Source organism: Urocitellus parryii, chromosome 4, assembly GCF_045843805.1.
Source record: "Urocitellus parryii isolate mUroPar1 chromosome 4, mUroPar1.hap1, whole genome shotgun sequence".
NCBI lineage: Eukaryota > Metazoa > Chordata > Mammalia > Rodentia > Sciuridae > Urocitellus > Urocitellus parryii.
The window spans coordinates 104,327,782-104,343,246 of NC_135534.1; the positions used below are offsets into that span (position 1 = coordinate 104,327,782).

The 15,465-nt window shown below is 40.3% G+C and overlaps 1 protein-coding gene across 3 annotated transcripts in view; it reads right to left on the reverse strand.

Annotated features, from left to right (window-relative positions):
* Positions 1-15,207, reverse strand: part of Sik3 (SIK family kinase 3) — a 240,151-nt gene extending 224,944 nt beyond the window's left edge. For all 3 annotated transcript variants that reach the window (XM_026396325.2, XM_026396326.2, XM_026396324.2), the window contains exon 1: positions 14,935-15,207. In XM_026396325.2, coding sequence (XP_026252110.2) covers positions 14,935-15,207 — 273 coding nt within the window. The remainder of the gene's footprint in view (positions 1-14,934) is intronic.
* Between the last annotated feature and the right edge of the window lie 258 nt (positions 15,208-15,465).

The window sequence follows — 15,465 nt, forward strand, 5'->3', positions numbered from 1 at the left end:
ATTAATGCAGTGACTCTTAATCCACAGCCATCTGACCAACATGCAAATATAATTAATACTTCCTCTTCTCTCTGTAAAACAAATGATGCTCACAACACACAAATTGTCAGGGCTAAGGGTATAGCTCAGTGGTAGAGTGCCTACCCAGCACGCACAAGGTCCTGGGTTCAATTCCCAGCAACACACACAGAAACTGTTCTCAATTAACAACTCTAACAACTATTGTCTGACTCCTGGATACTTCTATTGTTATATGTATGCATATCAGTAATTTATAGGTTTTTTCCAAACATACTATCTGTTAGAGTTATGAATTTAATCAAATATTGCAAACTGATGAAGAATTAGGGAGAAAAAAAAAGTACATGTTTCTGTAAAAACTAAGTCTAATAAAGACTTGTTAAAGTCAAATTAGATGTGGATGAGACCAGTGTTAAACACTGGGGAAGAGGATCAGAAAAATCAAGAGGGATTCTGTACTCTTATCACATCACAAGTGCCATTAAATTACTGTTTTTCTTTAAAACTGGAAATCATAGTGAATTTTGCATGTGTTTAATATAAACAAGACAAAAGAACTCTAATCAGGGCATGCAAAGAAAAAGTCTTGGCCCTATATCAAATATTAGCCAATGTGTTTCTTAGCTTGCAAGGGAAAAGATGGGAGGGGAAACCTATAGAATAAAATACTTTCAAACTTAAGAGACATAGATCAACTGTAATGTATGAAGTTTGTTTATGTTATAATTCAAACAGATAAGTGATTAAAAATAATGTGAGGCAATCAAGGAAAGTTTAACACTGAATTGATATTTAATGATATTAAGGAATTCTTGTTAATTGTTTTAGTAGGATAATCATACTATGGTTATGTTTCTCTGAAAAAGAATCTTCATCCACTTAGAGATATATACCAAAATATTTATAGATTTAATCAAAGAACATGCTTCAAAATCTGGGGAGAAAGGGGAAGTGGGAAAGGGCACAGATGAAAGATTGGCCACAAGATGACAGCTATTCAAGGTGGTGATAGTCAGTGAGTCCATGAGGAATCATTATACTATTCTCTCCACTTCTGTTTGGAAATATTCTAAAACAAACCATTTTAAAACATTAGTACATGTTGGGCTAGGATTGTGGCTCAGTGGCAGAACACTTGCCTTGCATGTGTGAGGCACTGGGTTCAATCCTCAGCACCACATAAAAATAAATAAATAAGTAAAGGTATTGTGTCCATCTAAAACTAAAAAAAAAAAAAAAAAAAAAAAAAATTTAAAAAAACATTATTACATGAATGCAGACTTCTGATTTCCATGCTTTATCAATTTTTTCCCCAATTAACTCAGTAAATCATAAGTCAAACTTATTGTGTAAGAGGGCTTCTATTGGAAATAAAAGAGCCTATCATCAGTTGTCCAAAATACAGGTAACTCCACACAACTGTAGTAATCCCAAAACATTCCAAGAATCATATCCTGAACCAGCCTAAATGCTCTTGTAAATCTCTTAAATAACTTATAAAGTACAGCGCATAAAGCAAATTCAAACATGATAGGGAAGCTATATTACCATATTTATTCTCACAATTATCTCCCTCACAATCTACTTCAGTCTTTTCACCATTAAAAAGGAGGAGGAACAATTTATGACCTTCATTAATCTGAAATTCTAGCTCAGATTTACCCAAGAATAGTTATTTAAAAATCAAAGTTTCAAAAGAAAAAAAATCAAAGGTAGAGGTAATCAGAGTATATTTCTCATTAGCCTTCTTTCTTTGCTTCAGCCATTCCTCCAGTACAGATTTATGTCCCTTTGTGAAACATAAGGAGAGAGAGTGATGATTCAAAAAAAGCAAGTAAAAGGTTAGATACACACTTATTCTCCTCTTTCTTCTAGTTTGGCTCAGGGAAAGATGGATTAGGCAACTGCTATAATACTCTTCTGACTGATACTGTATCTACACACTAGGTTTGGAGGTGCAATAGGGACTTAAAAGCCCTACACCTCCATGCCAAGGAAGGCAGAAGTGGAGATAGATAAGATAAAGAGGGCTGGCTGTGAGACAGGCCTTCTCATCCACTGCTGGGGAAACCATCCCTGATGCAATCTTTCTGGAAAGCACTGTGGCATTATACATATCAGGTGTCTAACAAACATGTGTTCCCTCTGGCCCAGTAATTTCACTTTCAACAATCTATCCAGAGCAAAAGATCAGAAATACATCAAAGACTCAGGTGTAAATATGGTTTTCACAGCAAACTTTTAAAGAGAAAAACTGGGAAAAACCTTAAATTAGGAAAAAGTTTCAAAAATAATACTATAGTCATATCATAGAAAAGTATATATCAGGGCTGGGGATGTGGCTCAAGCGGTAGCGCGCCTGCCTGGCATGCATGCGGCCCGGGTTCGATCCTCAGCACCACATACCAACAAGGATGTTGTGTCCGCCGAGAACTAAAAAATAAATATTAAAAAAAATTCTCTCTCTCTCTCTCTCTCTCTCTCTCTCTCTCTCTCTCTCTCTCTCTCTCCTCTCTCACTCTCTCTTTAAAAAAAAAAAAAGAAAAGTATATATCAATTAAAATTACTAATTACTAAAAGTTTCTAATGATGTAAAAATGATAATAATGAGGCTGGAAAAGAATACATTGTATCGACTCGACATGAACCTATTTAAAAATATATAGGTACAGCTGGGCACAGTGCTGCATGCCTATAATACAGTGACTGAAGCTGAGGCAGGAGGATCACAAATCAAAGCCAGTCTCAGCAATTTGGCAAAGGCCCTAAGTTATTCAGAGAGACCCTGTCTCAAAATAAATATAAAAAGGTTTGGGGATGTGGCTCAGTGGTTAAGCACCCGAGGTTTAATCCTGGCACAAAAAAAAAAAAAAAATGTGTGTGTGTGTGTGTGTTTGTGTGTGTACACACATATGTATGTACAAATCTTTTATAATACAAATACCTACTGTCTCTGAGTGTCAGGATTATGGGTGATTTTTTTCTTACACTTCTTTATACTTTTCTAAATTTTCCCAAATTTCTTCCATGAGCACAAAGTAATTTTTATCATCAGAAAAAAATGGACAAGGTAGAGAAGAGAGCCAATAAAAACAGACAGTGTGGTTGATGTAAAAAAATTTATTATGGGCTGGGAATATGATTCAGTAATACAGTACTTGCCTAGCATGCAGCAGGCCTTGGATTTGATCCCCAACAAAGCAAAAAGCAACAAAAAGAAGAATTTACTATGTTTAATACCTCGTCTTCCTTCCTCTCTATTAGATTCAAGCTGCAAGCAGTCAACTGCTCTTTTAATTTAACCCCTTATCTACCCTAAGAATAAAATCTCTTCTTACCTTCTAGTTGTAGTCTCTTTTAGAATACAGATGATACAATAAATACTACTTGCATTAATCCATTAAAATTAAGGATCAATTAAAAGTAATTCATTAAGATTGCTGGCATAGTAGTGCATACCAATAATCGCAACAACTCGGAAGATCACAAGTTTGAGGCCAGCCTAGGCAACTCAGTGATACCGTCTCAAAATAAAAAATAAAAAGGGCTGAGGATGTAGCTTAGTGACAGAACAGTGCTGGGCTCAATATTCACACATACACACACACACATACACACACAAACACAAACACACACACACACACACACACACAGAGATTACTAGTCAATGACGGGAAAAAATGTTTTAATCAGATCACTTAAATATAAAGAAAATAACAAGAAGGGCTGGTCCTGGTGGTGCACAGCTATAATCCCAACAGTTCAGGGAGGCTTAAGCAGGAGGATGCCAAGTTAAAAGCCAGCCTCAGCAATTTAGCAAGGTCATAGCAACTTAGGGAAACTCTGTCTCAAAATAAAATAGAAAAGGGGGCTTAGAAAATGGAGTAATGAAGGAGAGCATGGGAGGAATAGATGAATTCTAGATAGGGAAGAGGGGTGGGAGGAAAAGGGAGGGGGCAGGGGATTAGCAAGGATGGTGGAATGGGATGGACATCATTATACAAAGGTCACTATGAAAACTTGAATTGGGTGTCAACCTACTTTATACACAAACAGAGATATGAAAAATTTTGGTATATATGTATATTAAGAATTGTAATGCAAAAGAAGTACATGTATAATGGCATGAATTGGCATGAACATATTTTATACACAGAGATATGAAAAACTGCTCTATTTGTGTAATAAAAATTAATGCATTCCACTGCTGTCATGTATTTTTTAAAAAAAAATAAATAAATAAATAAAAGATTTTAAAAATGGGGCTGGGGATGTATCTAAGAAACTAAGCACCCCTGAATTCAATCCCCAGTAACCAAAAGAAAGGAAAGAACAAGAAGCAACTCAACAAATAGTGTGAAGTTTTTTCAGGAAGGGCCAATAGCCTGACAGTCTGGTTCGTCTCCAAAGGGAGAGGCTCCAAGGCAGAAGAGGGAAAACTGGAGGCACTGGCTGACCATACTCATGGAGCCATCTCAGAGAAGTAACCCACTGGGAGTCTGGATATGAAAGAACCTTCCTTTAAATTTAGAAATAGGCAGGCACAGTGTTGCACGCCTGTACTCCCAGTGGCTCGGGAGGCTGAAGCAAAAGGATCTCAAGCTCAAAGCCAGTCTCAACAATTTAGTGAGGCCCTAAGCAACTTATTGAGACCCTGTCTCAAAAATTAAGGGCTAGGGAAGTGGCTCAGTGGTTAAGCGCCTCTGAGTTCCATTCACAGTACTAAAAACTAAATAAAAAATATAAAATAGGAGACTTAGCCAGGGGTGATGGAACATGCCTGTACTCATAGTACTCAGGACGCTGAGACAGGAGAATCACTTGAGCACCCTAGTTCAAGAATAGAGGGGGCAATAGAATGAAATAGGGGAAAAAAATGAAGAACATGGGCTGGAAATGTACCTCAGTGGTTAATGCACTTGCTTAGTATGCACAAGGCCCTGAGTTCACAAGGCCCAACACTGTAAAAATAAGTAAATACAATAAGTAACTTGAATTTAAATTGTAGGATTTACTTTAGATACACTTAACTTCATAATAATGAAAGCTTGAAATATACCAAAAAGCTTAGGATGTGGTTCTGTGGTAGAGCATTTACCTGGAATGTGCAGGGCCCTGGGTTTGATTCCCAGCATAAATAAATAAATAAATAAATAAATAAATAAATAAAATATTTTTTCAAAGTAAAAAAATACTTGCCCAGAAAGATTATAAAATTTCCTTAACAAGAGATTTTTGAGAAAAAGGAAGAAAATTATTTGTCCTTAACATTTTAAACAAAAATAGAAAATTCTAATAAGTCTAAGATGCACCGAGTATAAAAACAAACAGCTATTTTTTAATACTTACATTCATTCATTTAATAAATACTTATAGACACTGTACTAAGTATTGAGAATATAATTATTATTTGATTACATTAAATTATTATATTGACAGGCCATGGAGCAATAGAGGCTAGATTTTTTTTTTTCTTTTGGTACCAGGGATTGAACTCAGGGGCACTCAACTACTGAGCCACATCCCCAGCCCTATTTTTGTATTTTATTTAGAGACAGGGTCTCACCGAGTTGCTTAGTACCTCAATTTGCTGAGGCTGGCTCTGAACTTGTGATCTCCCTCTCTCAACCTCCCCAGCCCTTGGGATTACAGGCATGTGCCATTGCACCCTACCCCAGCACTTTTTATTTTTTATTTGGAGACAATGTCTCACTAAATTGCCCGGACTGGCCTCAAACTTGTGATCCTTCCATCTCAATCTCCCAAGTCACTGAAATTACAGTTGTGTGCCACCATGCGAAGGCCCATTTCTATTTTTGATAATTTTTCAACAGTTTATTGAATGGATGGATGCAATGAATGAACAAAAAATTCCTCTCCAAAGTATTTAGCCTCAAAAAATATGGACAGCTAGTAAGATGCAGTGGCCCACACCTGTAATCCCAGTGGCTCCGGAAGCTGAGGCAGGAGGATCAAGTTCAAAGCCAGCCTCAGCAACTTAGTGAGACACTAAACAACTCAGCAAGACCCTGTCTCTAAATAAAATATATATTAAAAGGTAAGGGGGAAGCTGGGGATTGGCTAAATGGTTAAGCATCACTGAGTTCAATCCCCAGTACAAAAAAAAAAAAAAAAGAAGAAGAAGAAGAAGAAGGAGGAAAAAATATGGATAGCTAACCCAAATTTTCACAATCAATTCTAGGTAGAGCTATAAAAAGGAAAGTATTCACATGAGAACAGAAATGAGCTTGGATTATCTAAAGATTAGACCCAAGTTCACATGTCATGCATGGTACCTTAGTCAACAAGGATGGTAAGGGATAAGGTAAAACAGGTAGATGGGCCAGATTACGTAGCCATTTTATGGCATCAGATAGTATCAAAGTGGGGTGCTTTTTTTTTTAAATGTTTTTTGTAGTTGTGTATGGACAAAATAAATGCCTTTATTTTGTTTATTTTTATGAGGTGCTAAGAATCAAACCCAGTGCCTTACACATACTAGGCAAGTGCTCTGCCACTGAGCTACAGCCCCAGCTCTGGAGCACTTTTTTAGAAAGCATTCACATGCAGTTATGGGATGAGCTACAAGAAGGAAAGCATACTGTTGGTAAGCAAGTGCTAGAACTGGAAATAGGCAGGAATCTGATAATTTCTCATAACTTCCTAATCAAAACCTAAATTTAGCTTAAAATAACTGGTCAAAAGTATTCAAGTGAGCAAACCCAGCCCACATTGACAAACTTCAACAGGTGACGGGTTTTCTTCTTCCTTTTCAGTTTCTAAGAACTATGGCTAAGCATTCACGATCTGATTCCTACCTCTTTGAAAAGCCTAATACTGAGATAAAATACTTTACAGTGGCAGAGACTCCTTACCTACTGCGGATCACACACATGCTAATCAAAATATGTTCCTAACATAACTTCACGATGCCTCATCCAACAGTTTTGTACAAGCTGATGGGATTCTACTCTGAATATATCTAAAAGGGGATCTTTCAATCTAATTCATTCCAGACTACAGTCTTCTCAAAGACACTGCCTAGGCCATTTATTTAACAATGAAATATCAAATAAAGACAAAAGCCATGAGAATATGTATAATGTTCATCCTCTAGATACTATCAGTCAGGCAAAGGACACTCTGGTCATATGATTATATCAGAAAGGGATAAAGCTACTCATTAGGAGGGATCAGGGACTCACCTGATATATGAGTTTACTCATGTAAAGAACAGGTGTAGCTCTCAGGCCAGAAAATAGAACCAAATTAAGAGAAACCCTAGATACAGGGTTCTCTCAGTCCTCACCATGTCATCAAGGATGTCTCTAGGAAACCAATTCTTTTAACGTGTTATAAGATGGCATCATCACTGGAAACTGGTAATGATCTGGTAAGTGAGGAGTTCATCTAAGAATTTACCTTCAAAGGTAGGTAGACCAATCCAACCCAAAAGCATAACCACCCATATTCCCTGGAAGTAGCTAGATAAGAGTGTCACAAGAAAACTATATAAGGCAGGTGAAGGTTTGGGTCACTGTATTTTCAATGTTTATTTCTTTCCCTGTTTACTTCCTCCACATCTGTCAAGTCAAGGGGGCATCAAGAGTGTCAGAGTAGGAGATGTGAAGGCAAAGCAGGGAGGATTGCAGGTAAATGGCAGGATGACAATGACATAATGACAGAGCACTGGTGAAGTACAGTGTTGGTATATTACTCTTCCTCCATTCTTGAGGAATCTCACTTGTTTTAGGAGATATATCTTGTCTCTAACAAAAAAAACAAATGTTCAGAGGGCAAGAATAATGTTTTCTATAATTACAAAAAGTCAGGGAGTTAACTAGGCATAGATACCTGGATTCTTTTCATTTTTTTTTAATTGGGGATTGAATCCAGGGGTGCTTTACCACTGAGTTAAGTCCCCAGCCCTTTTTATGTTTTATTTTGAGACAGCATCTCACTAAGTTGCTTAGAGCTTCAAGTTTTTGAGGCTGGCCTCAAACTTGCAATCCTCCTGCCTCAGCCTCCCAACTCACTGGAATTACAGGCTTGTGCCATTAAGGTACCCAGCAGGTACCTTAATTCTAATTCCAACTCCCTAACTGACTAGCTATAGGACTCCAAGAAAATGAGAGATGATACAGAAGACAGCCATGAACATAATGGATAATTGATCTAAACAACTTTAATAGTCTATTAAAAGTAGAGAGTCTAAATTCTGTTAAGTCCATTTTTCCAGGCTCTGGAAAAGAACATCATACCTCTAAAGTCTTTTTTGTGCCTGACAAATGAACAAATATTTGTTGATTGATCATGTTTAGCTTATATGCAAAAAGTATGGCATTCGGGCTGGGGATGTGGCTCAAGTGGTAGTGCACTCACCTGGCATGCGCGGGGCACTAGGTTCGATCCTTAGCACCACATACAAATAAAAAATAAAAATGTTGTGTCCACTGAAAACTAAAAAATAAATATTAAAAAAAAAAGTATGGCATACTCTTAAAGTGTGAAATAATATATCGTTGTTAAAATTGACCATTTCCTGTGTCTTAAGAAGTGCATCAGAAAAAGTTTGTTTTGCCCTTAACCATAAAATAACCCAACATGAAGTCAGGTGTGGTGGTGCATGCCTGTCATGGCAGCAGTTCAGGAGGCTGAGGCAGGAGGACTACGAGTTCAAAGCCAGCCTCAGCAAAAGTGAGGAACTAAGCAACTCAGTGAGACCCTGTCTCTAAGTAAAGTTCAAAATAGGGCTGGGGATGTGGCTCAGTGGTTGAGTGCCCCTGAGTTCAATCCCAGTACTGCCCCCCACAAAAAAAAACATGAGTTTTAAAATATCAAATTATGTCAGTGCTCCACTTTGATACTATCTGATGCCAATCCCCTATATCATGCCCAATTTAATAAAATGACCTATAAGACCTACATAATCTGGCCCATCTACCTGTTTAAACTTATCCCTTACCATCCTACCCTTGTTGACTAAGGTACCATGATACATGACCTTGGGTCTAATCTTTAGATAATCCAAGCTCATTTCTGTTCTCAAGGACTTTTGCACTTGCCATTCCTTCTGCGTGGAATGTTCTGTCTTCCAAATCTTCCTAGGATGCTTTTCCCTCATCACTCAGGTCTCAATTCAATTGTCGCAATCTTGAAAAATCCCTCCATAACCACTCTATCTGAAGCAGCACCCCTCCCCAAACCTGTAGACCTAGACCATTTATTTTCTTCTTAATACTTACTCATTAGTATATGGAAAAATACATACACACACACACACACACACACACATACATACACACACACACACACACATATATATTTTTAACATGACTCCTGTCTGTCTCCACTTATGTGAAAGTAAGCTCCAAGCAAGTGCTTTTTTGTCTCTCCTCTTCATTGGCATATTACAGAGCCTAGAATAGACTGACAAAATAACTGCATTCAATCAATGTGTGCTGAATGAATGAATGGATAAGGGAAAGATTCCATCTCTTAGCAGATATGTCTTAGGCATTTTTTATAATTACAGAGACTCTAGTGAATAAAAAATATTTCTTATTCTTTTCCATGTCCATTTTGTTCTCTTTGGTGGCATGAACTAGAAAATATCAGCCAGATTGATGCTTGGAAAATTAAAACAGCACTTCTGGCACAGGAATAACTAGTCTGGGCACCTCTGGCTTGAGCCAGATCTATGACTTTCTAGGGAGCTGGCACCAAAGTCAGAATGTTAAAATAAACATCTTGGATACTGAAAGTGGAATACTGGTATTCTGACTCTGAAGACTAGTCCCAATCAGTCTTAGCTCCTCTCCAAGTTCCAAAAAGTTAGTAACCCCATCAAAACTATGTCAAAATGAACTGAGTCATCTTTCAATAGTCACTTCTAGATTGTTTAGGGATAGGACTATCTTCCTCAAATGTATGTAATGTAAATCTTGCTTTCAATTTCTTTTTGACATAATTATCTCTTCCAGTTATGCCAAAGATTATTGTTTTCAACTTCCTAAAGGGCACATGTATCATCTCATCTATTTCAATCAACTCTTCCTTAAAGGTAAAAATAATGCTTTTAGCCCACTCTGAGTTAGTCTTGTGAAAATGAGTTTGCAGTAAAACAGCACACAAATGTGTCCTGGCTGGTTAATATTTGGAACAATCTCATAGGGAAAAGTGTTTTCTCTGTGTAATTTTTAAAGTTTGGATCCTAACCTAGGCCTTCTAAGAAGCACACTGCACATAAGTGCAAATGTGTTCTTAAGCTTATAGGAATGTTTTTACATATTTTCCACCAAATTTAAGCAAATCTCTGGAGAAAAGACTGCACTCAAACTGTTCTATTATCAGTATGACAAAAATTAGTTACCAAAACACAAGGAAAATTTAAGGCAGTCCAAAGCAAAAGTCAGTGTTAGTTTTCATTAAGTTTCAAAATTGTTTAAAAAAACGTTTAATCAAGTCATGCACAGTTAACATGCCTATAATCCTAGCAACTCAGGAGGCTGAGGCAAGAGGATCTCAAGTTTGAAGCCAGCCTCAGCAAAGCAGCCAGACCCTGTCACAAAATAAAAAATAAAAAGACTGGAGATATAGCCCAGCAATAAAGTACCCCTAATCCCTAATGCCTCCACCCACAAAAAAAAAAAAAAAGAAGTTTAATGAGCCAAAAACTGTGTTTTTAAAATAACAATTTCATGAGATTAGTCAGCCCACATTCCACAGCAACTAAACCCAAGGTATCTCAAAGGGGCACCTGAAACAATAGCAAATTATTAATTTTTTTCACCATGAAAGCTTATCATCAGGATGGCATACACCCACACAAAATTGAAGATATATGCAGTCATGAACTCTTCCTAAGGGTAAAAAGCCAAAAAAAAAAAAAAATAGGGAGTATGTCTTACTTATCTTGGTTACTATCGCACCTGATGATAATGATGATGATAACATTTATTAAATGCTGACTAAACATGAATACCTTTACATATATTATCTTACTGAATCTTCCTAACACCCAAACTTGTAAGTACTATTGCCATCCCATTTTATAGATGAGGAAATCCAAGCACAAAGAAGTTAAATAACTTTTCATGGCCCATCATTAAGCAACAGAGGATTCAAACCAGGCAGTCTTACCCAAAGCTGAAGTTCTTATCACAAACCAATAAGAGGCAAGTGATGCATATTTACTGAAATACAGTTTAAAAGGGATTTGACTTATTTTGTTTTATGCGGTACTGGGAATTGAACCAAAGGGTATTCTATACTGAGCTAATTCCCTGTCCTTTTTATTTTGAGGCAGGGTCTCACTAAGTTGCCCAGGCTGGCCTTGAACTTGCTTCCTGCCTCAACTCCCAACAGCCTGGATTACAGGTGTGCACTACCGCACACAGCAGTTTAAAAGTACTTAACCAAAGATTTTTATAGTCATGCATACTTTTTTAAATGCACACAAAATATACCTACTCTTGGTTCCCATTTGTCCAACAGCTTGAAAGCACAAAAACATGAAACAGACTACAAGCAATCTAAAAGCACTAAACCTATTTTTTAACCTCTTCAATACTTTATAGTGTCCTACCTAAAGAAGACAGCCAGAGAACCTTATGGTAGGCTCCTCCCCCAAAATAAAAGGAAATCAAAGCAGGTAGGACAAAGGCAGGATGAGCTGCTGACCAAAGTATGTCACAGATGAATATTCACTGCTCTGAACTGTTCTGCAGTGACGCTCTAAGCACTGCAGTGCTGCCAATATGAAGTCTGAGCTCATGAATGCCACTGCTGCAAAAGTACAGAAAAACCAAATAGGAAGATAACATCCTTTTCTCTACTGATTTTATTCATCCCAAGGTCCTACTCTAGGAGGTTTGCGAGTTAACAGGATTTGGGAAAGAGCCAGCTTCACCACTTATTGTTGGATGAAGTACAGTAGCTTAGTCAATAAATGAAGTTTACTTTAGTCTCTTAGTCCTTGGAAAGGGTCATGTAAGAAAAGGTGACCATAAATATTTTTTTCTCCAATGTTCAGAAAATATCTATTACCTAACCCCTTTAACCTGCACAAGTATCATCTGTATTACTTGAGTCTGATTGTTATTTATGGTTATAAGAAAAACTCGGACTATTCAATTACCTACAGGGGGAAAAAGAGAAAGAAAGAAGAAAACCACACACCTCAATAAGAAAAAACAAAAATAATACATTGTAGAACGAGATGGGGGCAGGGGGAGATAACTCTTTGCTTTGGACTGACCTGACTGCAGAAGTAAGATAAATGCAGCAGTGCATGGGGAGAAAAATCTCTACCCGAGTAACTGAAGCAGCAGCTCCTGCAACTTCTAGTACATATGCACCTTCCCCACCATTATATAACCAAACCATGGCATTAATAGGCCATCATACTGTATGTCAACAGCTGCTAGGCACATCTAAGCTGTCAGCAGTTGAGAACCACTTCCAAAGTGGATTCAGATAAGAAAGGAGCAGGCCAAAATATGTTCATCGTTCATCCAGAGCACATGACAACTCCTTGTGAATTAAGCTTCACTCATGTCGTCAGAGTAATTTAAGCTGCAAAAGATAGGGTACTTGTAACTGTAACTAGGAAATTGCACACTGCTACAGAAACACAAATGAGTGCTGGTATGGTTTCTTCACACATGCAACTCATTGTCCAAGCCATTCAGTCTCATTCAAGACCCTGAATATTTCCATACATAAGAATTGCATAACTGTATACCACAAATGATCAAAGATAAAAACCAACATAAACAGTGACACCCACTCATAAACAAGCCAATGTTTCAAATGCTGCAGTCCTAAAGGATACCAAGGTCTCAGAAAAAAAAGCTTCAAAATACACACACACACACACACACACACACACACACACAAATTAGAAAGCCAGCAGACCAGACATAATTAGGCACTGGCTTTGCTGACTACTGAACACAGAACATAGAATCAACTATTTGCAATTATATTTACAAAAACATTCAATCCTAGATGGGGAAGTCATAGTTTTGCTTTTTTTTGGGTTTTTTTTAATCAATATTTTGGTATATCCAAGGGCTGGAAGATTCAAATATTTTCAAATCATTAAGACCATAAACCAGACAACCAATTAAGTTCATGGAGTCCATTCCCCAGAGCTCAGAGCAAAATAATCACAGAAGCACAATGTGATTACTTAGAAGGGAGGGGGACGACAACACTGTTTATAAATTTGGCTTCACTAACAGTAAACAGGACTGGAAACACTAGGTGGTGAGGCGACCTACCAGGGTCTACATTACAGGCTCAATCTATTTCCCCTAAGGGTCTGTGGGAACCATCAGGGAGTCTTGGACTTGGGTGTCTTGTTCAGCTCTGATCTGAAGACTTGACATTCTTTGGTAAAAACTGAAAAAAGGTTGAAGGGGGGGGGGGCCTCCAGAGGAAGTGAAACTGACCAATCAATTGCCACAGCTACCCACCCTGCCACCTTGGTAAGAATGGCCTCTTGTAGTCTTTGGCAGAGAAGAGGGGCAGGTGGAGGAACTTCAGGTTGCAAATGAACAGGAGAGAAGACCTAGGCTTCTGAAAACAAGTGATGGCCATAAAAACAAAACCCCAGGTAGGTCATGACAACCAGAGGCTAGGCTGAGGAGGTGAGAGGAATTGATGTGGCTTTAGTAGGAAGCAGCAGCAGCAGCTATAAGGGTTCTTCATTTGTCAGGCTGAAGGAAAGCATAAACTGCAGTTTTAAATATAATGAATGACTACATTAAAAGTATTCATTCAAGTGAGTTACCAAGCAAAGAAAAATTCTGGAGTGAAAATGGGCTTTGTGGGTTCTATAAAAACTACAGGATTCCTCCTGATGTCTTAGATTCCAACACCCCCAGGAAGCTTATATCAAAGTGCTGCCCATATTTCCTCAAAAGGGGAATTTTATATGTATACCTATATGGCTTCCTAATTGACCTTGGCCAATTTCCCTACTATAGCTCCTCAAATCCCTTGGGAACCAAAAGGCCCAATGAGTGTAATCCTCTGGTGTCTAGGTTTCTCAGTTGCAAGCTTTGCCCTCACCACTGAAAGCCCACCCTGGATTCCCATAAAGCCCACAATTCCAGACCCTCCAACAACTAAAAATATCCAGCAACCCAGCTCTCCCAAATTGTTTAACCCTAGATTCACTAGTGCCACCATAAACCTGGGCCCCTTCCTACTGACACACAAAACAATTTTCCCCCTCATTTCCCCATTTTCTTCATTGCCTCCTCCAATATTCGAGACTCTCCTAGGCTTCCAGTTGCACTATCAGTCTTTGATGACCAAATGCGGATTCCTGTCATAATGTGCCAGGTCTCATACCTTGCAGTGCCCTGCACCCACCACACAACCCCAGTCCATGTTCCATCCGTCCCGGGGCCCCCCAGAAGCCCAGGTCTGCCTTTACCCTTGTCTTCCCCCATCCTCCTGGTCCACATTTCATATGCCCCTGCCCTCATTCCCTTACGATTTCCTAATTGCTGGTTCCGGAGTCTTCTTGGCTTACAGTCCGCCGGCCCCCTGAGAGTTCCAACCCCATCTTTCCACTCACCCTTCCACTTACCCTCCACGCAGCCCTGAGGACCCCCTTCCCGTGACCAGTTGCTCGGCTCGGGTCCCAGGGCTCCGTGGCCCCTCGCCCCTCGGCTTGGAGTTTCCCTCTCCGGGTCCGCCGGTGTTTCTACCTCCTCACTCCCTCCGCCCGACAGCCCCCTGCCCGTCTCCCAGGCCCCCAAAGCTCTCCCAAATGCCAACCCCACTCGCTGCCCCGACCCCTCAGTCCCGGGGGTCGCGGATCTCGCCCGGCCCCGCCACACTCGGAGGGTCCCGGGCTGCACAGACCACAGCCGCCGGGTCCCCCAGCGCCAGTACCTTGGCCTTGGTGACGAGGTGCGTGGCCCGCTTGACCACAGCGAAGTTGCCCTTGCCGATGGTGCGGTCGATCTCGTAGTAGCCGATGCGAGCCGGCATCGGCCCGCGGGAGGCCGGGGCTGCGGGACGCGGCGGGCCGGCCGCCGGGGGCACAGCGGCCGGGGTGGCCGGGGGCCCCGGCGCGGGCGGAGGCAGCAGGCGGCCCGTCGGCCCGGATCCCCCAGCTCCGGCCACCGCAGCCCCGCCAGCTCCGCTCGCCGCCGCTGCCGCCATCTTGTTGTGCAGTGAAACCTCCGGGGCCGCGGGGAGCCGGCTCGGGGGGAGGGGGCAAGGGGGGCGGGAAAAGGAGGGGGGGCCTGAAAGACGTCACTCCGGGAGGCGGAGCTCCCGCGCCGCCGGGCGCCCGGCGCCATGGCAACCCCTGGTCACGTGCCGACGCGCGTCACTGCCCAGAGCCATGGCAACCGTGACCTCACCGGCTCGCTCGACCTTCCCGCGTGGGCCCGGGTTCCTGAGGCACCGGCTCCCGGG